This window comes from Rhinopithecus bieti, unplaced genomic scaffold (genome assembly GCF_001698545.2).
Source record: "Rhinopithecus bieti isolate Rb0 unplaced genomic scaffold, ASM169854v2 scaffold_35166, whole genome shotgun sequence".
Taxonomy (NCBI): domain Eukaryota; kingdom Metazoa; phylum Chordata; class Mammalia; order Primates; family Cercopithecidae; genus Rhinopithecus; species Rhinopithecus bieti.
Window position 1 is genome coordinate 1333383 of NW_016815254.1, and position 26528 is coordinate 1359910.

At 39.3% G+C, this 26528-nt stretch overlaps 1 protein-coding gene across 1 annotated transcript in view; it reads right to left on the minus strand.

Annotated features, from left to right (window-relative positions):
- Positions 1-26465, minus strand: part of LPGAT1 (lysophosphatidylglycerol acyltransferase 1) — a 98106-nt gene extending 71641 nt beyond the window's left edge. The window contains 2 exon segments of the mRNA XM_017853047.1: positions 25362-25626; positions 26352-26465. Coding sequence (XP_017708536.1) covers positions 25362-25599 — 238 coding nt within the window. The 5' untranslated portion in view covers positions 25600-25626; positions 26352-26465.
- Between the last annotated feature and the right edge of the window lie 63 nt (positions 26466-26528).

Here is a 26528-nt window from a genome sequence, read left to right on the forward strand (position 1 = left end):
TTACGCCATTCTCCTGCCTCAGCCTCCCGAGTAGCTGGGACTACAGGCGCCCGCCACCTCACCCGGCTAGTTTTTTGTATTTTTTAGTAGAGACGGGGAAAATTGAAATTTTAAAAAATGCTATTTACAAAAGCTCCTCTCCAACACATGAACAAGATCTATATAGTCAAAACTACCAAACACTGAGAAAGAAATCAAAAAGGCCCAAAATGAAGAGACATACTATGGTTGTGGATTAAAAGACTCAACATAGCAAAAATGTCTATTCACCCACAACTTGATCTACAAATAGAACTCAAATCTAGTCAAAACTGCATTTAAAATGTTTGCACATAAGTGGTTATTAAAATTTATATAGAAAAGTCAGCAAACTATACTAGCTAAAATAACTTTGAAAAAAAATAAAGTCGGAAGAATCACACTATCCATTTTTAAAACTTACCATAAAACTACAATAATTAAGATGGTATGGTATTGGTGAAGGCACAGACACATAAATCAACAGAACAGAAAAGAGCGTCCTGAAATAGACTACCTAAGTATGGTCAAATGATCTTTGACAAAGATGTAAAGTCCCCTGAATGGAAAAAGAATAGTCTTTTCAACAATGTTGCAAAAAAAATGTGAACCTTGACCTAAACCTCACACCTTATACAATGATTAATTCAAAATGGATCACAGAGATGTATGTAAAATGCAGAATTATAAAACTCCTAGAGTTTTTAGGAGTTTTGGGCAAAGTACTCTTAGACATGACATGAAAAACACAATCCATAGAAGAAAATAACATCAATGAATTGGGGAATCTCTCTCAACCTATTCTGGCTTGGGGGCTGCCCAATTTTTTTTAAAAAAGTCAGTAAATTAGACTTTATCCAAATGTAAACATTTTAATGAGGAAAAGACACTGTTAAGAGAATAAAATGAGAGAAAATAATATGCAATCACATATCCAACAAGGGGTTTATATCCCGAGTATATAAAAAACTCTCAGCCGGGCGCAGTGGCTCACACCTGTAATCCCAGCACTTTGGGAGGCTGAGGTTGGCGTATCACCTGAGGTCGTGAGTTCGAGACCAGCCTGACCAACATGGAGAAACCCCGTCTCTATTAAAAATACAAAATTAGCTGGGCATATGCCTGTAATCCCAGCTACTCGGGAGGCTGAGGCAGGTGAATCATTTGAACCCGGGCAGGGGTACGGAAATTGCAGTGAGCCAAGATCATGCCATTGCACTCCAGTCTGGGCAACAAGGGCGAAACTCCATCTCAAACAAAAAAATAAAAAACAACTCTCAAAACTCAGCATTAAGATAACAAACCACCCAATTAAAAAAATGAAGAAAAGACTTGGACACTTCACCAAAGAAGACACACAGATGGCAAATAACTATATGAAAAGATGTTCAATATCATTAGCCACTAGGGAAATGAAAATTAAAAACAAGACAAGCTACCTTCATACATTTACTAAAATGAGTAAAATTTTAAAATACTGGCAATATCAAGAGCTAGTGAGGGTAGAGAACAACTGGAACATTGCTGACGGAATGCAAGATGGTACAGCCACTCCAGAAAAGAGTTTGGCAGTTTCTCATGAAGTTAAACATACATTTACAATGTGACTCAGAAAACCCACTTCTGGATATTTACCCTGGAGCAGGACTCAGCAAACTTTTTCTGTGATGGGCCAAATAGTAAATATCTTTTTTCCTCCAGATCAAAGTAATAGTGGGAGACATTACTAAATGGACTGCACTCCTTTTTTTTCGTGTTTATTTGCTTCCATTTACTATCTAACAACCTCTCCCCCAAAGTAGCCTGGTTTAAATTAATTGTGTTGGCAGGGCGCGGTGGCTCACGCCTGTAATCCCAGCACTTTGAGAGGCTGAGACGGGCGGATGACGAGGTCAGGAGATCGAGACCATCCTGGCTAACATGGTGAAACCCCATCACTACTAAAAATACAAAAAAAAAAAAAAAAATTAGCTGGGTGTGGTGGCGGGCGCCTATAGTCCCAGCTACTCAGGAGGCTGAGGCAGGAGAATGGCATGAACCTGGTAGGCACGGCTTGCAGTGAGCCGAGACTGCGCCACTACACTCCAGCCTGGGCGACAGTGCAAGACTCCATATCAAAAATAAAAATAATAATAATAATTGTGTTAAATCACTCAGAGTTGAGGTAGCTAAGACTTTACATCTTAAGTTTCTTTCTATAGTATGTCCCAATAACAGCACTTGCACCTGTACAAAATCCCCAACTTGCTCAAAGGTTTCTTGTCTCATCCTTTCAAATAGCTCCTTTCATTTATGCATAAGTTGAGCAATAGGACACTACACTGAATTCAGAGATTCAAATGTAAATCAAAGGTCCTTTAATTTTATAACATTGGGAAAACTTAAACTAAGTAATGAAATTTAGCAGTATTTGCCTTAGATTCCCAATATGGTTTGGTTGTGTCCCTGCCCAAATCTCATCTTGAATTGTAGTTCCCATAATTTCCATGTGTCGTGGAAAGGATCTGGTGGGAGGTAACTGAATCATGAGTGGCGGTCTTTCCCACACTGTTCTCATGATAGTGAATAAGTCTCACGAGATCTGATGGTTTTATAAAGAGGAGTTCTCTTACACAAGCTCTCTCTTGCCTGCCGCCACGTAAGATATGACTTTGCACCTCATTCGCTTTCCACCATGATTGTGAGGCCTCCCCAGTCATGTGGAACTGTGAGTCATTCAAACCTCTTTCCTTTATAAATTAGCAGTCTTGGGTATGTCTTTATTAGCAGTGTAAGAACAGACTAATACAATTCCTAAAATGAGCAAATGGAAAAAAGGAAATTCTAACATCTCCTAAAGGTAAAGGATTACACCAAATTGCCAGGAATACGTGTACAACATGGATACCTCTCTGTTTTGCTAACACAGCTCTAAAAAGCTTTAGAACTGAACTATTATATATAGTAAGGGTTTTGATCTTAAAGAAATTTAGAGCCGGAAAGGAATTTTGAGATATTTTAAGTCAAGCAGAAGAAACGTAACTCTATGGTTCCTCCCTTTCTGACTGAATTAGTTGCAAAGAAAAACACAGATGGTAAATATAATTAATTTACACCTCCTCCTGTTCACTATCCCCCAAAGCACTTATTGATAACGTTCATTCATTCAACTGGTTTTATTTTCTTCAGAGAGACACAGGGTTCTACCACTGCAGAAGATATTAAAGTATACTAGAATTCTATCATGAAGTAATTAATGCAATTCAAGAGAAAGTAGAACATGAGGGAAGATAGAGGGTGGAAGCAAAAAAGAAAAATTAAAACAGATAAACATTTTAAATAGTATACACAATTTGTCTGTCTTTCCAGTCAACAGATGTATGCCCTGGAGTATGGATAGACCAGAATCTTGAATATGCTGTTCCCTGTCATATTCAGCTCTCATGCCCATCATCATGCCAGCATCTCATATGCCCATCATCACGCCAGCATCTCACTTAGCTGTGTGATTTTTGTTTTTTAAAGTTATGTTTTCTTCCATATAAAACTTAAGTCAACTTTTTAATTGATCTAATACAATCCCTGTCTTCAAGAAGTTTGCTCACTTATTGGGAATAAAAAACAAACTATGAAATAATACAATACACATGAAAATATGTACCACAGAAGCTAGGAAAAGAAGTCATTGTGAGCTGAAATACGAAGGGAAGAGATATCAAAGACAGGGAGAACATGCCTGGGTAGTAAACTTCTGGGGGAGATAGCTGGCACTGAGAACAAGAAGAAATAAGATTATATCTATAAATACAAATTCAGGTTATAGGATTATTTTTTAAAGTCAGATACCAGACTTTAGGCCAGAGAATACAAAATTCCTGTTTTATCACCACACAGGTGACAATAGAGGGAAGGAGGCTTCCTATATGACAACAGGGAGCAGTGGGACTGTGTTTAAATAAAGAGAACATTCACCACCCAAAGTGGGGAGACACTATTCAGCTCCAGTCTCTTGCTGATATTTGGAAACATAGACCCAGGCTACCATATCCTCCAATTCTTTAAAAGTATTGGAAAGTCAAGAGTTTTTATGAAAGTTAAAGAAAGAGGACATTGACAATGAAGGAAGGTTTATGAGCAAGCAGGGAGGAATGAAATCCAAACAAAAGGACTGGGTCTTGATAGGAGGGACATTCTACACTGCAGCAGAAAGCATAAAGGGAGGGAGCACCCAAAAGATAAGACAGGCCTGGGACAGGTTATTAGAGCATCAGAATCCTTAATGTTATGTTATAAACAATAGAAAGCCAGTAGGTAAAAGGAACTGATAACATATGGGTCAGATGAAAGGAATGAAGAGCTGTTGGGAATGATGGAGACCAGTTTGCTAAATGTGGATTTTTTTAAAAGATGGGAGTATCTTGGCTGAGCACAGTGGCTCATGCCTATAATCCAGCACTTAGGGAGGCCAAGGTGGGTGGACCCCTTGAGGCCAGGAGTTCAAAACCAGCCTGGCCAACATGATGAAACTCTGTCTCTACAAAAAATACAAAAATTAGCCAGGCATGGTGGTGCGCACCTGTAGTCCCAGCTACTCAGGAGGCTGAGGCATGAGAATTGCTTGAACCTGGGAGGTGGAGGTTGCAGTGTGCTGAGATCCTGCCACTGCACTCCAGTCTGGGCGACAGAGTGAGACTCTGCCTAAAAAACAAAAAAGATGAGAGTATCTTCATATCCTGCAGGATAAGAGCAAAGATAGAAGGAGACAGTACTAGTGAGATGAAGCAGCAAGATGGGATATTAACCCTGCAGAAGAGACTATAGATAAATGATGGTGTGAATAAATTACAGGAGGGAGACAAGAAAAGAGAAAGTCTCCAGAGCACAGTTCCAAGCCACCAGCTAAACCCATGGCAAAGAGGTAATGAGAGGAGTTAAAAACTGACCTAGGAAAGAGAACTGCTCAGAAAGTTATCACAAATGTAGATATCCTAAGTAGAACTGAGCTACACAAAGTTGGGGATGCCCCTTAAAAGAACAGAAAGCAGAATGTAAGAATTCACAACAGCCAAATATCTAAGAGGTTTTAAGCAAAGAAATTCATAGTTGGGGTTAATGTATCCTCTGGTTTGAGGTTTGGCCACATTCCCAAATCTTGAAATCTAAAACAGGAAAAGAATAAAGTATTAAGAATATTCTAAAATGAGAAACCAATTAATTGTATTTATACTACATAGTAGCAAAATTTTTCTATTTGGAGGGGCTTTCAATCTATATTTTCTCAATTTCTACAACAGCTCTAAAAGACATACCACCCAGATATTAGTATTATTTAAAGCTAAGGATCAGAGAAGATACTTGTGCAAAGTAATACTATAAGTAAGCACTGTACATGTGACTAGAACCCAGTGAAACCAAAACAGAGGTAGCCCCTGTCTAATGAGATTACTAACCATTTAACTAAAAGTGAAGTGTGCTGTGTTTTCATAGTATAATGAAAACACACGGGCTTTAGACGAGACCTTCACTCAAAGACTAGCTTGGCTCTTGCCAGCTCTATCACTCACATTGTGCACGTAACCTAACTTCCACAGACCTTCATTTGCTCACTGATACCACATTCCCTCGACAGGATTGTTTTCAATATTAAATAACAAGCCACGTGTAAGCACTTGTCAAACGGCCTGGCACAGCAGATACTCAATCAAGGTGTTTCTTCTCACTAGAAGCATTACTGGTTATCTGTGTTGGCACAGAAGTTAGTCTCCCTACTGCAGAATGAAGTAAAAAGGCTTAGGGAGGGCTTTCTTTTTAACAAGAAGCTTATCAAAGGATAAACAGTTCCTAAGGGAATCAGAGCAATTAACCTAAACAGCAAACTATACATGGAAAAGTCGAAGGTTACAAGAAAAAAACATCATTTTGAAAATGGTGGCCGGGCGCGGTGGCTCAAGCCTGTAATCCCAGCACTTTGGGAGGCCAAGACGGGCGGATCACAAGGTCAGGAGATCGAGACCATCCTGGCTAACACGGTGAAACCCCGTCTCTACTAAAGAATACAAAAAACTAGCCGGGCGAGGTGGCGGCGCCTGTAGTCCCAGCTACTCGGGAGGCTGAGGCAGGAGAATGGCGTGAACCCGGGAGGCAGAGCTTGTAGTGAGCTGAGATCCGGCCACTGCACTCCAGCCTGGGTGACAGAGCGAGACTCCGTCTCAAAAAAAAAAAAAGAAAATGGTATTAATGGGATGATGAATGTAAGCATATGACACAGAGACAGGAAAGAATAAAGAGATTAACTAGAACACACTATAGGTGTAAGGTTCTCACTGAGCAAGGAGCCCAAACCTAGAGTCCATAGGATCCATAAACGGACTTCAGAGTTGTGACTCCTTGAAACTGTAAAACTGTGACCATGTGCAAAGGTTCTATGGAAAGCTGAAAAATGTACCCCTCCACAACCCCAAAGATATCTATGTGAAATCCTTGGAACCTGTGAATGTTACTTTATATGATAAAAAATGTGATTAAGTTAAGAATATTGAGAGGAAGTGCTTATCTTGGATTATCCAGATGGACCTTAAATCCAATGACAAGAGTCTTTCTGTAAGAGATACATGGAGAGGAAGGGGCGGCAATGTGACCCTGGAGACCGAGGCTGAGTGATGCAGCCACAAGCCCAGGAACGCAGCCCAGATGTTGGAAGAGGTGAGGGATCTCCCTTAGAACCTCTCAGGGGGATCTCGGCCCTGCAGATACCTTGATTTGAATGTTGGGCCTCCAGAACAGTCAGAGAATAAGTTTATGTTGCTTTAAGCACTCCTGTAGTAATTTGTTTTGGTAGTCACAGGAAACTAACACGGGTGCACCCTTCTAGAGGGAGGGGCTATTTACTTTCGTCAGATTCTGAAAGAGGTTCTAATAAACCTCCAAAGGTAAAAGAACTACCACTGTAGAAAGTAAGCAAAACTGTCTATAAACAAAATAACTAAAAAATTTTTAAACCAGCAAAACAAGTAGTTACTTGGATAAGGTCTCATAGTTAATAAATGCTGAAGTAAGAATTTATCCTCTGACATATAACTAACTCAATATTCACTTCATTATCTCTCAGGGTTCAACTCTATGAATGCACTAAAAGGAACTGATTCCCAAACAATTCAATAATTTGTTAAAAATATAAGTTCCCAGGCTCCACCCCGATGTACTGATTCAGAATCTCCAGGGTAGAAGAATATATATATTTATGCTTATAAATATGTATATTTTTTTAAAGTTCCTCAAATAATTCAGATATTAAACAAGGTTAGAAACTATGACTACGGGCCAGGCGCGGTGGCTCATGCCTGTAATTCCAGCACTTTGGGAGACCGAGGTGGGCAGATCACGAGGTCAGGAGATTGAGACCATCCTGGCTAACACAGTGAAACCCCGTCTCTACTAAAACACAAAAAATTAGCTGGGCGTGGTGGCGGGCGCCTGTAGTCCCAGCTATTCAGGAGGCTGAGGCAGGAGAATAGTGTGAACCCGGGAGACAGAGGTTGCAGTGAGCCGAGATCGTGCTACTGCACTCCAGCCTGGCAACAGAGCAAGACTCCATCTCAAAAAAAAAAAAAAAAAAATATAACTACGAAGCAGGGGTCCTCAAACTTTTTCTATAAAGGATCAGACAGCAAAATTTTCAGATATGCAGGCCAAGAGGCAAATGAGGGTATTATGTAGGTACTTATAAAACAAATTTGTTTTCTAACAAATTTCTATGAGAATTTTATCGACAAAATTCAAAATAAAAAATTAATAATTGAATATAATTTACATAATACAGTTCTAATAACAAGAATGGAATTATTTCTCAGGAAGAACATTTTGCTTAACTGGAGTTCAAAGTTAGTGTTCTCTCAGCATCAGGTTGATTGCAAATGTTCACCTGTAAAAGCTTCTTAGCTGGAGGGGCGTTATGAAACAGGCAGTGAGCTGGATTTGGCCCAAGGGCTGTAGCTTGCCAACCTCTGCAGTAGGGTACAAGGAAGAAGAAAGAACCACAACCCCTGCCCTTACAAGCAATTTACAAGTCTGTTAAAGAGACAGGAAAAGAAAAGATAATAGTCAAGAACATGAAGGAAAACTCTGAATGTTGTAGAGCAATGATTCCTAACCTTGTCAAGTATGAACATTCTTTTTTAAGGTCAAAAAATGTGTCCAGCCTTAATATATCAGTTCTTTTAGAACTGAGTGAAAACATCCATAATAAAAGTAACAACAAAGTTTAAAAGCTTTTAAAGGATTTCTTATTAATCAAAACAGCAGCCACATACATTTGAAAAACATTAGCACATATTTACAAGACACATTATTTATTCATCCACAGATGGCACTTAATATGCGTATGGATTCCTGACCCCCTGAGATAACTCTGAAGCACTGCAGGAAATCTCAGCCCAATAGTTAGGAACCACAATTACAGAGTTGATGCCAAAGAGGTTCAGAGGGAGGAAAAGAGTGGAAACTGGAGCAGTGTGGAAGTGTGTCATGGGGTTAGATAGGCAGGTAGAAATTTTCAAAGAAACAAAAGAACAGATTTTGGGGAGAGGAAGAATGAAACTGAAAAAATGCAAAGGGGTTGCAGGAGAGCATCCTTACTAAAGAGCTTGGAACAGGACCAGACCCATGGGGGCACTGGACCACTCAGCCTGATTCTGCCAACAGAGTCAACATTTAAACGCTTTCCATGTGTGGAGTGCTGATATGCATTTGTTCATTCAATCCTCACCAAGAAGAGTTTCCTAATATACTACCTGTGTAAGTAAATGATCCTGGTTTCATCAGGTACAACCCTAAGTGGGTCAGGATCTAGACTTTTCCACCTTAAAAATAAAAAATGTAAAAAGTCTTCCCTTGACCCTATATCACTCCCTCCAGTATCACCCTCTATTCTTTCACAGCCAAACTTCTGGAAAGTCATACATTCTTGTTTCCATTTTGTCCCCTCCCATTCATCATTCATCTCCAACCCACTCTAGTCTAGTTACACTTCTACCACCTCAATGAAGCTGCTCTTGCACAATAAAAGATATGTCAGCTCTCATCTTGGAAAATGTAAATAAATGCTCAGCTGCATTCAGCAGGTCCCTGCCTTGAAACACTGTGGAATTCTGTGACCCCACACTCTTAAGGCTGGCATTCCTTCTACTTCTTCTCTTCCAATCTTCCTCTCTTAATCTCCAAATGGTGGCATTCCCTCACGAGTTAATCCTGGGCCTCTCATCACTTCATACTGAGATATCCCTAGGTGATCGCAGCTTTAAACACCATGGATAATTTGCCAATTTCTCTTTCTAGCTCAAGTTTCCCTTACAAGTTCCAGACTGCACATCCATGTCAATTTCATAGCTTCATTTGGATGTTTTTCATCTACCCTATGCTAAATTTTTAAATTTTAAAAAATTTCCTCTCAATGTTACCTCCTCTCTGAGCTTCCCCATCCACCCAGCAGCTCACACCAGAAACCTCAGGGGCGTCCTGGTCACCTCTCTCTCTACCTCATCCTCCAGGTCTAATCTCTAAGCAAGTCCTGACAATTTTCCCTCCTGTAAAACTCTCCAATCAGGTCACTTTCCATCTCCACTGCCATCATCACTAGACAACCAACTATCACCCTCACCTGATAAGGTGAGAATCTTCCACAGGGTCTCCTGGCCACACACATTGGCTTCTCTTGAGTTCATTTCTACAAAGCTGCAGAGTAGAATTACAAATAAGAATCTGATTTCATCATTCCCTTACTTAAAACTCTTTGATGGTTTCCTCTTAAGATAAATTTCAAAACCCTTAATATGCACTACAAGGCTTTAAAGGATTTGGCCTCACCAGCTTCCCTCAAACACTAAGCTCCTCTCCCCCTCACTCCCTCCCTGCTGCAGCCACTGGCCTTCCCTTTGTTCCTCAAACATGACAAATTCTTTTCTGCCTTTGTGCATGCTGTCCCTCCTCCTAGCTTCACCTGGCCAACTCCTACTGATTCCTCAGGTCTCAATTTCAAGGTCCCTCTCTCAAGGGCACCCCTCCCTGGTACCACTAGTCTCAAGATCAAGTCCTCTGTCTCATCCTCTCCTAGCCCTTTCCACATGTGATTCCATGGTTATGACGTGAATCCTGTTGTCTGTCTCCCACACTAACCTGTAAACTTCTTAAGAACAGGAACTATGTTGTTTTGTTTGCCACTGTACTCCCAGCCACCAGCACAATATCTGACACAGAGAAGGCACTCAAAAGTTTGCATTAGAATAGGTGACTGAATTAATAAATTGCTTTGAAGCACTGCAAAATTTACAAACATAAAATCTAATTAGTTAATATTTCATTTAGACTATGGCCTAAATTATTTTTATTGATTGATTAAAGCAAGAACTTGACTGAGCTACACTACTACCTAGGCCTGAGTAGCCTCAGATATATTTCTAAGACTGCCTCATAGGTTAGTTTTTATTCATTTACACATGCCTTTTCCCAAAAGGTTAACATAATTCTTTTCCTAGGCATTAATATAATAATGATCATACTAATAATGAAATTATCATTTATAGAGTACCAAACACCATGTTTCACTTTATATTCAAGTTTCATAACCTCCATTTTTACAGATGATGAAACTGAAGCTCAGAGAAATTAAGCAACTAGCTCAAAGATACAACTAGCAAGTGGTAGAAACAGGATCCAACCTCATACTAGCTCAAAAATCAATGATTTTTCCCAACACATCATGCTACCTCTAATATCATACTTATTTTGCAGTATCTATTATTTGTTGAAAATACATCTATATACAAGTATCTGAGGCTTAACACAGCTTAGAATGATTATTTACACTTTATAACGGCTGCTCAAATCAGAGCCTGATATACAAAAACAAGTTCTATCCCAACCGTATAAAATAGCCCACAACAATTATTCCAAATGACATTCTTGTTCCTTATCCTTGTAACCTATACTTATAAATTTAGACTCCAATTAATTTTCTTCCCTTCAAGGACCTCAATTAACTTTAATAAATGGAACCATCATATTAGGGGGAAATGTATATATTGATCTCTGTTTTTCAAAAAACTTGTCACAAATGCATCTTGAACATGCAGTTCATAACAAACTCAACTATTCATAAAACCATCCATTGCCAGGTGGGGTGGCTCACACCTGTAATTCCAGCACTTTGGGAGGCAGAGGCAGGCGGATCACCTAAAGTCCAGAGTTCGAGACCAGCCTGACCAACATGTTGAAACGCCACCTCTACTAAAAATACAAAATTAGCCAGGCTTGGTGGTGCATGCCTGTAATCCCAGCTACTCGGGAGGCTGAGGCACAAAAGAATCACTTGAACCTGTGAGGCGGAGGTTGCAGTGAGTCAAGATCGTGCCATTGCACTCCAGCCTGAGCAACAAGAGCAAAAATACACCAAAAAAAAAAAAAAAATCCATCAAAACAACCAGAATAAAAACTATGCCAAAAGTCCTTTTGGTAGGAATTAATCTACATCACACTCTCTAGCCCAGTATTTATAAATCAATAACTTTGCTAACTGGTAGTAGGCAGTCGATAAAAATTTGATTGATCAGTCACACAATAAACACAATTCTACAATGGATGTCCAGCTTTTTAAAGAGGGTAAAGAGCAACTATTGCTATTCCTAACAATGAAACACATAATTAGTAAACATTTCCTCAACATAGAGATAAGGGTCATTTAACCCAATTATGTATATTAATTCTTGAAAAACATTGTTCTAACTCAGTAAATACTTTTAAATCCAAAACCGTTTTAAATTAGTATTTCTATGTCATGAACTAGCCTTATTATTAAAATCATAATACATAATAAAAAGGACAAGGATTTTTTTTTCAAAGACAGGGTCTCGCTCTCCTGCCCAGGCTACAGTAGGCAGTGGTAAGATCACAGTTCACTGCAACCTCAAACTCCTGGGTTCAAGTGATCCTCTCACCTCAGCTTCCCAAGTAGCTAGGACTACAGGTGCAGACTACCACACCTGGCTAATTTTTAAATTTTTTGTAGAGACAAGGTCTTGCTATGTTGCCTAGACTGGTCTCAAACTCCTAACCTCAGCTTCCCAAAATGCTGGGATTACAGGTTTGAGCCACTGTGCCTGGCCAGAATTATGAATTTTTAAAAAATTAAAATACAACAAAATTATTTAACACTCAAAATTTACTACAAAGCTACACTAACTAATCAAGATAGTGTGGTACTGGCACAAGGATAGACATACAGAACAATGGAATAGAATTGAGTCCAGAAGTAAAGCCATACCTCTATGGTCAATTGATTTTTAACAAGGGTACCAAGATCACTCAATGTGGAAAATCATTTTCAACAAATGATTCTAGGATAACCGGATATCTACACGTAAAAGAATGAAGCTTGGACCTTTACCCCACACTACATGGAAAATTTAACCCAAAATGGATCAAAGATTTAAATACAAAAGCTAAACTCAGCCGGGTGCAGTGGCTCACAACTGTAATCCCAGCACTCTGGGAGGCTGTGGTGGGTGGATCACTTGAGGCTAGGCATTTGAGGCCAGCCTGGCCAACATGGTGAAACCCCGTTTCTACTAAAAATACAAAACTTAGCCAGGCGTGGTGGTGGGCGCCTGTAATCCCAGCTACTCGGGAGGCTGAGGCAAGAGAATCGCTCCAGCCTGGACAACTGAGCAAGACTCCACCTCAAAAAACAAAAACAACAACAACAACAACAAAAAACTGCTAAACAATCAACAGAAAGCATAGATATAAATCTTCATGACTTTGGATTAAGCCATGGTTTCTTAGACAGAACACTAAAAGCATAAATAACCAATGAAAAAATAGATAGGGTCTAGTATACAGAATACAGAAAGAATTCTTATAACTCAACAATAAAAAGAAAATAACCCAATTTAAAAATGGACAAAGGACTTGAATAGACATTTCTCCAAAGAAGACATACAAATGGCCAATAAACACATGAAAAGATTATTATAGTCATTAGAGAAATGCAAATCTAAACCACAGTGAAATACCACTTAACACCCACTTAGGATGGCTAGTATAAAAAGAAAAAAAAAAAAAAAAACAGAAAATAACAAGTGTTAGTGAGGATGTGGAGAAATTACAACTCTCCTACATCGCTGGTGGGAATGTACAATAGTGCAGCTGCTATGGAAAACAGTCTGGCAGCTCCTCAAAAGTTAAACACGGAATTACCATATGACCCAGAAATTTAACTCCTAGTCCAAAAGAACTGAGAACATATATTCACACAAAAACTTCTACATGAATGTTCATAGCCACATTATTCACAGTAACCAAAAAGCAGAAACAACCCAATGTTCATCTGATGAATATATAAATAAAATGTGTGTCTATCCACACAATGGAATATTACTCAGCCACACAAAGGAATAAAGTGCTGACATATAATACAGGTGAATATTAAAAACATAATGCTAAGTTAAAAAAGCCAGACACTAAAGACACATATTGTATATAATTCTCTTTATATGAAATGTCCAGAATAGGCAAAAGCATAGAGACAGAACATAGATTAGTGGTGACCAGGAACTAAAGGTAGGAGAGAACGTGAAGTGACAACTAATGCGTTTGAGGTTTCTTTTGAGGGTGATGAAATGTTGTGGAATTAGATAATGGTAATGGATGCATAACTGTATGGATATACTTAAAGCCACTAAATTATATATTTTAAAATGATTAATTTATGGTAGGTGAATTATATCCCAATTAAAAAATATATATGTACATATGAGTGTAACACTAAAGGTGTATTGAACATAGTTTTGTCTTTTTATGATTCAGAAACATCTTGATGTATTTAAATTTAAAATTTTTTTCACTTAGTGTCAAATAATACAAATTTCTAATTAAAAGCACATGCAAAATGTGCATTAGATACTTGATTCATAGCGGTTCTTTTCTTTTCTTTTTTCTTTTTTTTTTTAGAGAGATATGATATCACTCTGTCCCCGAGGCTGGAGTGCAATGGCACAATCACAGCTCACTGCAACCTTGAACTCCTGGGCTCAGGCAATCCTTTTGCTTCAGCCTCCCAAGTAGCTAGGAATGAACATCACCTAAGTCTCTGGGATCCAAGCAAGTACTCTTAATGAGTAAAGTAGGCCCAAAACAAGACAAGAAGCAGCAGGATCTTGGATAAACTGGACAGTAAAGGGGGTGGTCATCACGCAGCTCCAGCAAATTGTTACTATGCAGGAACGAGGGCTCAGCATGGCCGGATCTCTAATTTCTCAAGAATAGCTGGAAATGTGGCATTTGTTTTCATGTGTTGTGAAATCTCCCAAATTTGAAAAGTTGACAACTAATTTTTTTTAAGTTAAACTAGTGCTAAGACTAAATAAAACACACCAGCTTCTGAATACAGCCACTAACTTGCAAACTCTGAAAAGAAACTCCTAAAACAAAGCCTAAGTATTCAGTAAATCCTAAGTTTAGATTAGGAATGATAAACTCATATGTAACAATATTTGTCAAACTTTGGGGGGCACTAGTGATCTTTAAAGTTCTCAAGGCAGACCAGACCCTAGAGCGTCACTGTATTAATGTCACGTTTATTTCATACTCCTTACTAAGCTACCAAAGGTAACTCACTCCTTCCATTCATTTTGATGACATTTTCTTACTGCAGCCAAATGGAAATAGAGTGGATGTCTTAAACATATGCCACTGGTAAGCAGTCTAAGAATCAAAACAGTTTGGAAACCACTGGGAGACAAAAGAAATACATTTTGGAGGCTACTTTATGCTTTTGAACAAACCTCAAAGAAAATTAATTAGATGGCAAAATTGCTCTCCATTTTCTAATAATCAACCAATGTACAATAGGATGCTGACAGTGCTATTTGAATTATAATTAGTTAAACAAAAATCTTGTGTTGTACTTTTTGGTATAGACATAGTAGCATTATAGGCATGAATCTTCTGGGAAAATACAGATAGCAACAAGGAGAAAAAACTGCACAAAACTGCTTTTTCAGAAAACCTAGGAGAAAAACAAAAATATAAAAATCCCAGCCCAGGTGCGGTGGCTCATGCTTGTAATCACAGCACTTTGGCAGGCCAGGTGGAAGGACAGCCTGAGGCCAGGAGTTTGAGACCAGTCTGGGCAACCTGGTAAGATCCCATCTCTACAAAAATATTAAAATAATTATCCAGGCATAGTGGCATATGCCTGTCGTCCTAGCTACTTGGGCTGAGGTGGGAAGGCTCACTTGAGGCCAGAGTTTCAGGCTATAGTGAGTTGGAATGCACCATGGTATTCCAGCCTGGGTGACAGAACAAAACCCTGTCTCCAACAACAACAACCACCAAAAAAGCCAAAAACTTTAAACCTAAAAAATAAAACCACCAAAGTACCTGAGAGCAAGGCTGAGATCAAACAAGGCAGGCAATCTATGTTGCGGTGGAGAACAGCTTATAGGGAAAGACACTGTGGCATGTGATGAGGAGGGCCTGACAGTGGCAGATCTCAGAAAGCAACAGCTACAATACATTTCCTTAAGAAAAGGGTTGCCGGGCACAGTGGTTCATGCCTGTAATCCCAGCACTTTGAGAGGCCGAGGCAGGTGGATCACCTGCAGTCAGGAGTTCGAGATCAGCCTGGCCAACATGGTGAAACCCCAATTCTACTAAAAATACAAAAATTAGCCAAGCATGGTGGCAGACGCCTGTAGTCCCAGCTACTCGGGAGACTGAGGCAGAGAATTGCTTGAACCCAGGAGGCAGAGGTTGCAGTGAATTAAAACTGCACCACTACACTCCAGCCTGGGCAACAGAGTGAGACTCCATCTCAAAACAAACAAACAAACAAACAAACAAAAAAGGTGGGTGGGGGGGTGGTTTGCATTGGCATGCTGGAGCCATGTCCAATCATAGCTGCAAAGGAAGGAGTGGGAAGTTCAGAATTAGTGGCAAAACGCCTTCTAGACTTGTTCTGGTTTGGAGAGGCAGAAGACTTGTGGCAACACAGAGAAACACACCCAGTTTCATATGTGAAAAAGACTAACTCTGAGGCAGAAATCCGGAAATCTACCCTGGCCCCACCCAAACCTCCTACAAATAACAGATTGAGGTAAATCCAATTCATTAAATCACAAGGAAAAAAAGGTAACTGGCATGGTACTGACTGAGAGATACTTTAAGAAAAATGACAGATAATGTACCGACACTAAAAAAAAAATTACAATGGAGAAGACAAAATTTATAACTGAATAATTTTGCTTGATTTTAAGAAAATCAGTGAAGCCATCATCACTATGAGCAAGACCACAAATAAGAAATACAAGAACTCAACAGAGAAATGTCTAGATAACAGGAATAGGGAAGCATGAATTGGCAAAACTAAACAACAACAACAAAAAAAAAAATAGAAGAATAAACAAAGCCATCACAGAAATGAAGAAGAAACTGACAGGTGAACAAAGAAGAGACATTGCAGAAAATACAGTAAGAGACATGAGAGAAACAAATGAAAAAGTGTTTAAAAGGATTAAAGGAAAAATAGATACAAAAGACATAAGAAAAAAAAAGGAGATTCAACATACATATAACTAAGGTCTCCAAAAAGGAAAACCAAAACAATGAGACAAAGTAAATATTTAAAGATATGATTAAAGAAAACTTTCCTGAAATGAAAATACATTTGAATCTAAATATTAGAAAGGCATACATGTACTATTAAAAATTGAGCTAAACAGTCAATACCGCTATATCTGAATAAAGTCACTAGATATGAGAGATAAAGGGAGAATCCCTTTTGGCAGACAGGCAAAAAGACCAAATCATTAATAATAGGAAAAAATTCAATCTGGCTTCATATAACATTTAATGCCAGAAGACATTTGTATAATACCTGTAAGATACTCAAAAAAAGAATGTGTGAGCCAAGGACTTTATAACCTGCTAAGTTATCCTTCAAGCATAAAGCAACAGGCTGTGGGCGTGGCGGCTCACACCTGTAATCCTAGCACTTTCAAAGGCCGAGGTGGGCAGATCACCTGAGGCCAGGGGTTCGAGACCAGCCTGGTCAACATGGCAACACTCCATCTCTACTAAAAATACAAAAATTAGCCGGGCGTAGTAGTGCATGCCTGTAATCCCAGCTACACAGGAGGCTGAGGCAGGACAATTGCCTGAACCCAGGAGGCGGAGGTTGCAGTGAGCTGAGAACGTACCACTGCACTCCAGCCTGGGCAACAGAGTGAGATTCCATCTCAAAAAAACAAAAAACAAAACATATAAAGCAACAAAAGACAAATTCTGAAAATGATGTAAGAGTAATATCCCCATCTTGTTCCCCTGAGCCCTTATTGAGAAACTGCTGGAGGATAAACTTCAGCCAACCAAAGAATGACTCTGCGCAAAGTACCCGGGTGAACATTACATTCAACTGAAGAATTAATACAAAAACAGATGGAAATGAGGTTGATAAAACAGAATGCAAATATTATAGGCTATAACACTGTATAAATTCAAATAACATAAATTGAAAGAAGGGAGAAAGCAGAGAGAAGTATAATAAGCTTACTGATTACCTTGATGTAATAGCTGGGAGTCAGTGCATAGTCTTTTTTTTTTTTTTTTTTTTTTTTTTTTTTTTTGAGCCGGAGTCTCGCTCTGTCGCCCAGGCTGGAGTGCAGTGGCCGGATCTCAGCTCACTGAAAGCTCCGCCTCCCGGGTTTACGCCATTCTCCTGCCTCAGCCTCCCAAGTAGCTGGGACTACAGGCGCCAGCCAACTCGCCAGGCTAGTTTTTTGTATTTTTTAGTACAGACAGGGTTTCGCCGCGTTAGCTAGGTTGGTCTCAATCTCCTGACCTCGTGATCCACCCGTCTCGGCCTCCCAAAGTGCTGGGATTACAGGCTTGAGCCACCGCGCCCGGCCAGCAGTGCATAGTCTTAAAGCTCAAGTAGTAGAAGCATAAGTATACATAATAGCACAGATGTATATGCTATTTTAAATGAATATTACTGACTAAGATTGGGTGAGGAAGAAGAGAAAGGGGAAGAGAGAAGGATTAAAAAGAGTTTTACCTCTGGTTATAGAAGAGAATGAATGGTTACTATCAATAGAGAACTAAGAATATTAAAGTAACAAGACTGAAATACAAACCTTCCTAAACATCAGAACTGAAAAGCAAAGAAAAAGATACTACACAGTGAACGACTTAACATTCATATGTATATATAAATAGAAAACATAAAATACAATGGCAGAACCATGATAAATTTTTGACATATGAATAAATATAAATATGGATTCAACTCATATTAACAGAGATTTTCAAATTCACTCATAAAGCAAAACCTAACTCCATGCTATATACTAGAGACACATCTAAATCAAAGCAAATTATAAAAGTTTGAGTTTGAAAACAAAAGGATTGGCAAAGATATGCCAGGCAAATATAAACAAAAATAAACCAAAAATTACTCTACCCAGCTCTTTCTGACTCCAGAACTTGAGGTCTTACTACAAACATTGCAAATACTGCCCCCTGAGCTTCTGTAATAGTGTATGTGAAGGTGTATGTATGCAACATTATACATATTTCAAAATAAGTATCTAAAATAAATTATTCAATTATAAACTATCTTTGAAATAAGACCAGACATCAAATGTATAGTACCACTAGATTGCTGAGTTTACAGCATTTAGTAATATTTACCTTTAATTACCTATCACAGGGATGGAGAAGAAAAATATTTCCTTTCATGATATATTTTCCACATAAAAATCGAAACACTGTACTGAAAACTCCTCTCCTGGATTTATGTCAAGATCAGTTGTCAGCCAGGCGCAGTAACTCACGTCTGTAACCCAAGCACTTTGGGAGGCTGAGGCGGGTGGATCACTTGAGGTCAGAAGTTTGAGACCAGCCTGAAACGTCATCTCTACTAAACATACAAAACATTAGCTGGGCATGGTAGTCCATGCCTGCAAACCCAGCTACTCGGGAGGCTGAGACAGGAGAATCACTTGAACCCAAGAGGCGGAGGTTGCAGTGAGCCAAGATTTTGCCATTGCACTCCAGCCTGGGTGACAGAGCAAGACTTAAAAAAAAAAAAAAAAAAAATCAGTTGTCAACCTAACATCATGTAGTAACTCCTTACTCTGATGATAATCCACTTTCAAGCACCAAAACCAAAATTCCAGTGGAGTTTTTGTTCTCCACATGAGTAGAGAGCCTTAAGGAAGTTAGATTTTATGAAATTTCCATTATACTACAACATTTCCATTGAAGCACCAAGTTTTTAACCTCTTGAAGAAATCTATAGCTATGATATTGCTTTCAGATGTTAAAGAGTTGTATCTTCAGAAAGAGATTTCATGCCTCAAAAGCAAAAGGGCATGTGGCTAGTAAAAATTAAGAAACACTCTAGGAACATTACCTAAAGGTCAGTACTGGCTCTTTAAATACAAAAATCAACTTGTGGCAACATCAATCCAGTTAATGCTTCTGGGGAAGTAACTGTGAAACCTCTTTCAATTTCAACATCCATAACAAAAGGAGAAGTGATAACAGTACCACCCTGATAAAATTTATGTGATCATTAAGTGACTGAAGCACTTTGGTCACTGCCTGGTTTATTTTTCAATAAATCTCAGCTAATATCATCACCACAAAGATACACATTGCATCTTTTAAATGAATTATAATTACTAAGGATTCAAAGGAATTCAAATTCCTTCGAAGCCTCTCACTAAATCCCCTATTCCCTCCCTGTCAGCCCTCACCACTGAGGCTAGATCAGGAGCCCTTCCTCTTACCTCCCTTTGTACCCCTGTATATTTTCATTGTTGGTGCAGTCTCCCCAACAAGGCTGCTGTGAGCTCCTTAAAGTCAGTGATTATGTCTTGTGCCTATCAGGTACCTCCAGTGTACCTGTTCCCACAGATAACTGAAGTTCAATAAAGGTGTGTTAAATTAGTAAATGTGGCCAGGCATGGTGGCTCATTCCTATAATCCTAGCATTTTTGGAGGTCAAGGAAGGAGCAGCCCTTGAAACCAGGAGTTCAAAACCAGCCTGGGCAACAGCAAGATCTCATCTTTATAGAAACTTTTTTTAAAAAATTAGCCACGCACGGTGATGCACACTTATAGTCACAGCTACTCGAAAGGCTGAGGCAGGAGAATCCCTTTTGAGTCCACTAGTTCAAGGCTGCAGTGAGCTATGATCTCGCCACCACACTCTAGCCTGGGCAATAGAGTGAGAATCTGTCTCTCAAAAAAAATTAACGAATGTATTGTAAGAGATTACATATATTAAACATGATGTGATTCAAGGTTTCATATTTTGTGGATTGCAGTGACCTTGCTAATAGACCTTTCAGAAAGGTAGGCAGCTAGGGAATCTCAGAACCAGGAAAGGAAAAGAGAACATTTGGCCTAGTGCAGTGGCTCACGCCTGTAATCTCAGCACTATGGGAGCCAAGGCGGGTGAATCACTTGAGGTCAGGAGTTCAAGACCAGCCTGGCCAACATGGTGAAACCTTGTCTCTACTAACAATACAAAATTAGCCAGGCTCGGTGGTGGATACCTGTAATCCTAGCTATTAGGGAGGCTGAGGCATGAGAATCGCTTGAACCTGGGAGAGAGAGGCTGTCGTGAGCCAAGACTGTGCCACTGTACTCCAGGCTGGGCAACAGAGTGTGACTGTCTCACAAAAAAATAAGAAAGGATCATTTAAGAACTAGACACTTATGGAGTACTCTGTGAGCATCAGGTAACAAATCAGACCCTGGGGTTATAAAGAAGATCCATCCATTGGGCACGGAGTAGGTAAGGATCTCACCCCTATTAGTGAGAACAGATTTAAAGTTAAAGCTAGACCACCGACTCCCAGAGTTTTCCAAAATCGCAGTGCTCTTTCCATTAGAACAATGCCTCTCAAATGTTGACTGTACTCATAGTAAAAAACACATTCTGCAGCACCACTCAGTATAAACACATGCACTTCTAATGTATTCTATTGAATTCTATTTTATTTCACATTCTTAAAATGTTCATCTTCACATACTAAATTGGTTTTATGGCTCGGAGGTTACAAGATATTGCTCTCGAAATACATTTTTGAAACTTTCTGTAGAATTTCAAGGTCAGAAATAATTCCTAAAAATTATTTTTTGTCACACAATGAATATGTATCCCTCCTCGAAAAGCAGGACACTATCAAATAATCAAATAACCCAGAAAGACATAGCAGCTGTCAGTTGGGGGGTAGGAGGTAACTAAACGTAATCTCCATCAGCTTTCCCTAAAGCCTCCCCAAATAATGCTCAATTTAAGGAAAACTGTTTGCTACATAAAAACAGGTTGGCAGCAAGTCCCCTGGCACCCCAGCTCCCTTCCAGTCAGACTTTGGCCCATGATTCTCATCCTATATAAAAATAAAATTCTGCAGTTTCTATTAACATAAACATTTTAAAGTATTTCATGCACAGTCTTTTTTTTTTCTTTTCTTTTTTTTTTTTTTTTTTAATAGAGACAGGGTCTCTGTTGCCCAGATTGGAGTGTAGTGGCATGATCACAGCTCACTGTAACTTCAAACTCCTGGGATTATGTGATTCTCCCACCTCAGCTTCTCAAGTTGTTGAGATTACAGGCATAAGCCACTGTGCCTGGCTGAGACTTTAATTAAATGTGTTTGGATGACAATTCCTTTACTAAAATAAGTAAATGAAAATAAAAATCAACCATTTTAAATAAATAGAATATATTTTGTTTGGTATGAAACCTTTCTCTCAAATTTGCCAATCGTCACTTAAACTCCGGGGTGGGGGTAGTGGGGTACTGATTTATCCTAAATCTAAATAAAGCATGCAGAAGTGGATCATTAGTTAAGCTAGTATCTCTTTTGGTTTGCCCTTGAAATATTAAGACAAAGGCAATATAAAATGTTTCTTCAGCATGAGATATCTGTACAGCACTTCCTACTAAAGAAAATGTAAAAACAGGCTAGGTACGGTGGCTCACGCCTGTAATCCCAGCACTTTGGGAGGCCAACGTGGGCGGATCACAAGGTCAGGAGTTCGAGACCAGCCTGGCCAGCATAGTGAAACTCCCATCTCTACTAAAAATACAAAAATTGGCTGGGTGTGGTGGCACACGCCTGTAGTCTCAGCTACTCAGGAGTCTGAGGCAGGAGAATCGCTTGAACCCGGGAGGTGGAGGTTGCAGTGAGTCGAGACTGCACCATTGCACTCCAGCCTGGGCAACAGAGCAAGACTCCATCTCAAAAAAAAAAAAAAAAAAAAGGAAAATGTGAAAACAACAATCATTACTACTTTAGTAGCAAGCCAGGGATGAACAAACCCCAGTGTCTTCAGAGTACTTTTTAAAATGTGTAACTTAAAGTCAGAAACAGACCAGAAAATTCCTTTCCCATCTTCTGTGTCTACAGACAGTTCCCCAGCTCTGAGAATGCAAACTAAAGTACAAGAATGTTCATTTATGTTCTTGGGCTTACTGGCCTCACCATTCCCCATCCAAGAAGCATGTATGAATTTAAAGGGCTCATTTTTGTGATGAGTTAAGAGACGGTTTAATAAAACTTTAATAAAACTTCTTGTCTTTTACAAAAGAAATCTGTTTAGAACTAAGGAAAGATTTTTTTAATAAAGATAACATTTAGTTTCTCTAAGAAAAGAAAACCATGCTTACTATATCAGCTTTGTCCAATAGTACTTGCTGTGATGATAGAAGTGTTCTGTATCTGCACTGTCCATACAGTAGCCACTAGCCACCTAGTACTGAGCACTTGAAATGTGGTTGGTGTGACTGAGGAGCTAAATGCTACATCTTATTTCATTTTAATTAATTTAAATCTAAATAGTGACACGCAGCCAGTGGCTACTATATGGGGCTGTGTAGGTTAGATAATCAGCATAAGTCCTCATCAGCAGAGCTGAATAATTCACTCATATTACACTGAATGTCACAATTTGGAAAAAATATATATATATTCTATACCAATATACCAATATTCAATTTTTAGCTTCTTAATTAGTATTTAAGGTTTCCTCACAAGTGGTTTTACAACAAAGTTTTGGCAATTTTTATTCTAAAACATGAACATACTTAATCTGCTGAGCAGAATTCCTTTGGCAATGTTCAATTTTCCATCTGTGAAACTTGGGCATAGGGAAAAAAGAACTTCACAAGCCCACCCCCCTATTGATGTAAAGGGAAGAAGTGAAATATAGTATCTAAAGAAAGGCTAATATAACCCCTGAGATTATTTTATGGGTACACCTGTTCATCAACCTCTGCTTAGATGTGCTTCTTTAAACTCAGCTGAGGTTTTCAACCAAATTCATTCCTATATTTGTTTGACTTCTTGATTATTTTCTGTTATGATCAGACTATAACCAGGCCCTCTGAAATCAAGTATTCTACCTATAGGAAAACCTTTTAAAATACATATATTAAAACAGTCTATATTTAAATGAGACAAACTGATCAAATTGTCAAAATTCAGTAGCCTGAAGAAGAGCAGATGCTTCAGAGAGACTAAAATATGCAGATCATGCCAAGACCACATTCCAAGCAGGTGGCAAAAGAAATTACACAGTTCCATAGTCAGCAAGGAAGAGACACCCCAAGAAAATATGCTTAAAAATACATGCTTAAAAATGCTATGGCCATAGGATAACTAACTTTGACTTTAAGCAGCGCCACTGCACTCCTAATCTCAAGGTCAATGCCAAATTAATTTTACCTTCCCATCATGCTAACATTTAAATACACTATACACAAGCACAAACATTTCAGTAATTTCATTGTTTAGCAGAATGAACTTCTAGAACACGTTTCTGAAAACACTATAAGCTAATTTAAAACAAGCAAACTTAAGCATACTATACAAGAATAAAGCCACTAGTACCATATAACATATATTTGGGAATGCTCAAACTATACCAAGCCAAGCAACTCTAAGATGGCAGTGCAATTCAGGTAAGAATTCAGCACCATAGACTAGAACTTCATTTTTTCTCTATCACTGCTATTGCTACCACCAAGTAGTAAAAAAGGGCTAGAAGCTCACCTACTATATCCAAAAAGCACTAGAATCTCAACAAGACAGATGACAAGGAAGCAATGCATACACTATCCCAGGGGCTTTAGCTCTTGCATAATAATAAATGGCACTGCTGGAAGGAGAAAAGGTTTCATCTGGGGCAACTGAGAGCACTCAGACATAGCAAGAGTCTGTCAGACTCCACAAAAGCTGTACACTATCAGTCCTTCTCTTGTGTGTGTGGATAAAACGTGCAGGTGCAGCCTGCGTAGGAAAGAGGGAGACAGAATTTCAAATGGAGAATTGCCATACTGCTTGACCCTGGGAGTACCCCTCCTCACTCTGCCAAGCTATGAACTACAGCCTCCACTGACCACAGCATCTGCATGATCTCCAAGGAGCCTGCCTGGTAGAAATTTCTGTGCTAAAAGCCTCCACATCTGACAAGTGCAAAAAACCTCTATGATTTTTTTCATTATCTTAATTCTTAAGGAAAAAAAATCAAATAAATACAATAAACGATACAGAATTTTCACAGCAAGGGCATAAGTTCTCAAAGCATACAAGGTTTACCTCAGAAAATAAACACTTCTCATTTAGTTCTATAAAAGTCCACTTCTGAATAGTGTTACTCTTGCTTCCCCAAATGCAATTTAAAGGCAGAAATCACAATCTATTTAAAGACACTCAGAAGATAAATTAGCTTAACAAAGTTAACTTTATTTTTTATATTTAATACTCTCAGATTTATGAGATAAAATATAGATTCTAGTAAACAAAACATACATAAGAGAAAAGAAAGCCATTTTGCTTGCTCAAAATGGTAACAGTACAATATCACATTAAATGATGAAGAAACTTATTAAACTATCTTAGCACAAATATGGTTCCATCATTTTTCTACATTTCCAAGGGCATCCTCCATGAAATAGATGAAATATCTTACATCTTCATTATATAAGTTCTCGAGTCCTATGCAATGCACTCCTATTCCTCTACCAGAGCTTTTGCAGACCAGTTTTCATCAATGTATGTCAATCACAGTAAAAACATTTTGAAATTTACCAATACACAATTGTGAAATTATACTTCTGAAAACATCAGTCTTCCTGAGATTCTGAAGAGAAACCCAATAGAACTGTTTTCTTTTTATTTTTTTTCAACAGTGAAGACATGAAAGCATCCTCAACCCAAAGTGTAACATATATTTAATCATGGCTCCTGACAAATCTTTTCTTATGCATTAAACAAAAGTGTTCTCACTCTTACCTGTATATCCAGCATACCATCCCCAGGAAGCCACCATTCCTAAAAGCCATTTATACATGATTCCTTCGATATACCAGAACCGCTTACTGTCCAGCACTCGAAGGGGCTGAAGTATAATTACATAGCAGATGTAGGATGGAATAGCAACCAGGTTGTTGACGACCATGAAGGCAAACCTCATCAGTGCTTTCACCAAGAGCCAGCCCAGCCACGGAGCTTCTTCCAAAGTCATAGCCATTCTCACATTGGACTCCGTCCTGTCTTTCTGGGGTGAAAGAAAATTCACTTAAAAGGAAAATGCATAAAACATATCTAAACAGTCACCAACATAGAAATTGCCCCCAGCACAAAATAAAAAAGCGAGGGTCGAAGCCTTCCGGGTGTAGGACCTCGGTGATCTCTCAGGGGAAATTCCAGAGGGGGACAGAGAGCTAGGGAGGAGGAGCCGCACAAGGTCAAGGGAGCTGTTCACCGAGGCACGGAGTATGTCACAATATATTTAGCAAATGGTAACACAATTCCCATTCAGTAATTGGTGACCGTCCCCGCGCTGTGTCTCACTGCGGTCGTCTATTGGACTTAGAAAAATAGATCCACTCGCTTCAGACACCCTCAGGATATCCAAACTGAAGACACGAGTGACATGACCGAAACAGAGTCCTCTCGATCAGATTTCCCAAATACTGAGGACCTGGGTCTCCTCACCACCACCATTCCTGCACACTGATGCAGTCCTTTAAAAGGTCTCTGGCTCTAGCGAAGAGTTACCCTCAAAATTCTCATTTGTAGCAATAGGGTTTTTGTTTTCCTTTTTTTTTTTTTTTAAAGAAAAAAATGGGGGGGGCCTAGAAAAAAAGCTTAAAAGGTGAGAGGAAGAAAGTAGGGGTTATAAGGCGAAAAAGAGGAAGGACAGGAGTAGGGGGAGGGGAGCAAAAGCCAGAAAGAGGTAAAAGCCAAGGAACTGGGGATGAAGAGAATGAGATCTCCGACCAGAGGGCAGGGAAGCGAGGGATGATGAAAGGAGCAGAGAAGAGGCGACCGCAGCGCCGGGGGCCGGTGGAGCCTGCAGCGGTTTCCGCGGATGTGGAAGGGTCGTGGCGGCGGGCGCGGCCCGCGCGCTGGGCTCACCTCGGCGGGCGCGGACGGCGGGCGGCTGCGGAGCGCGGG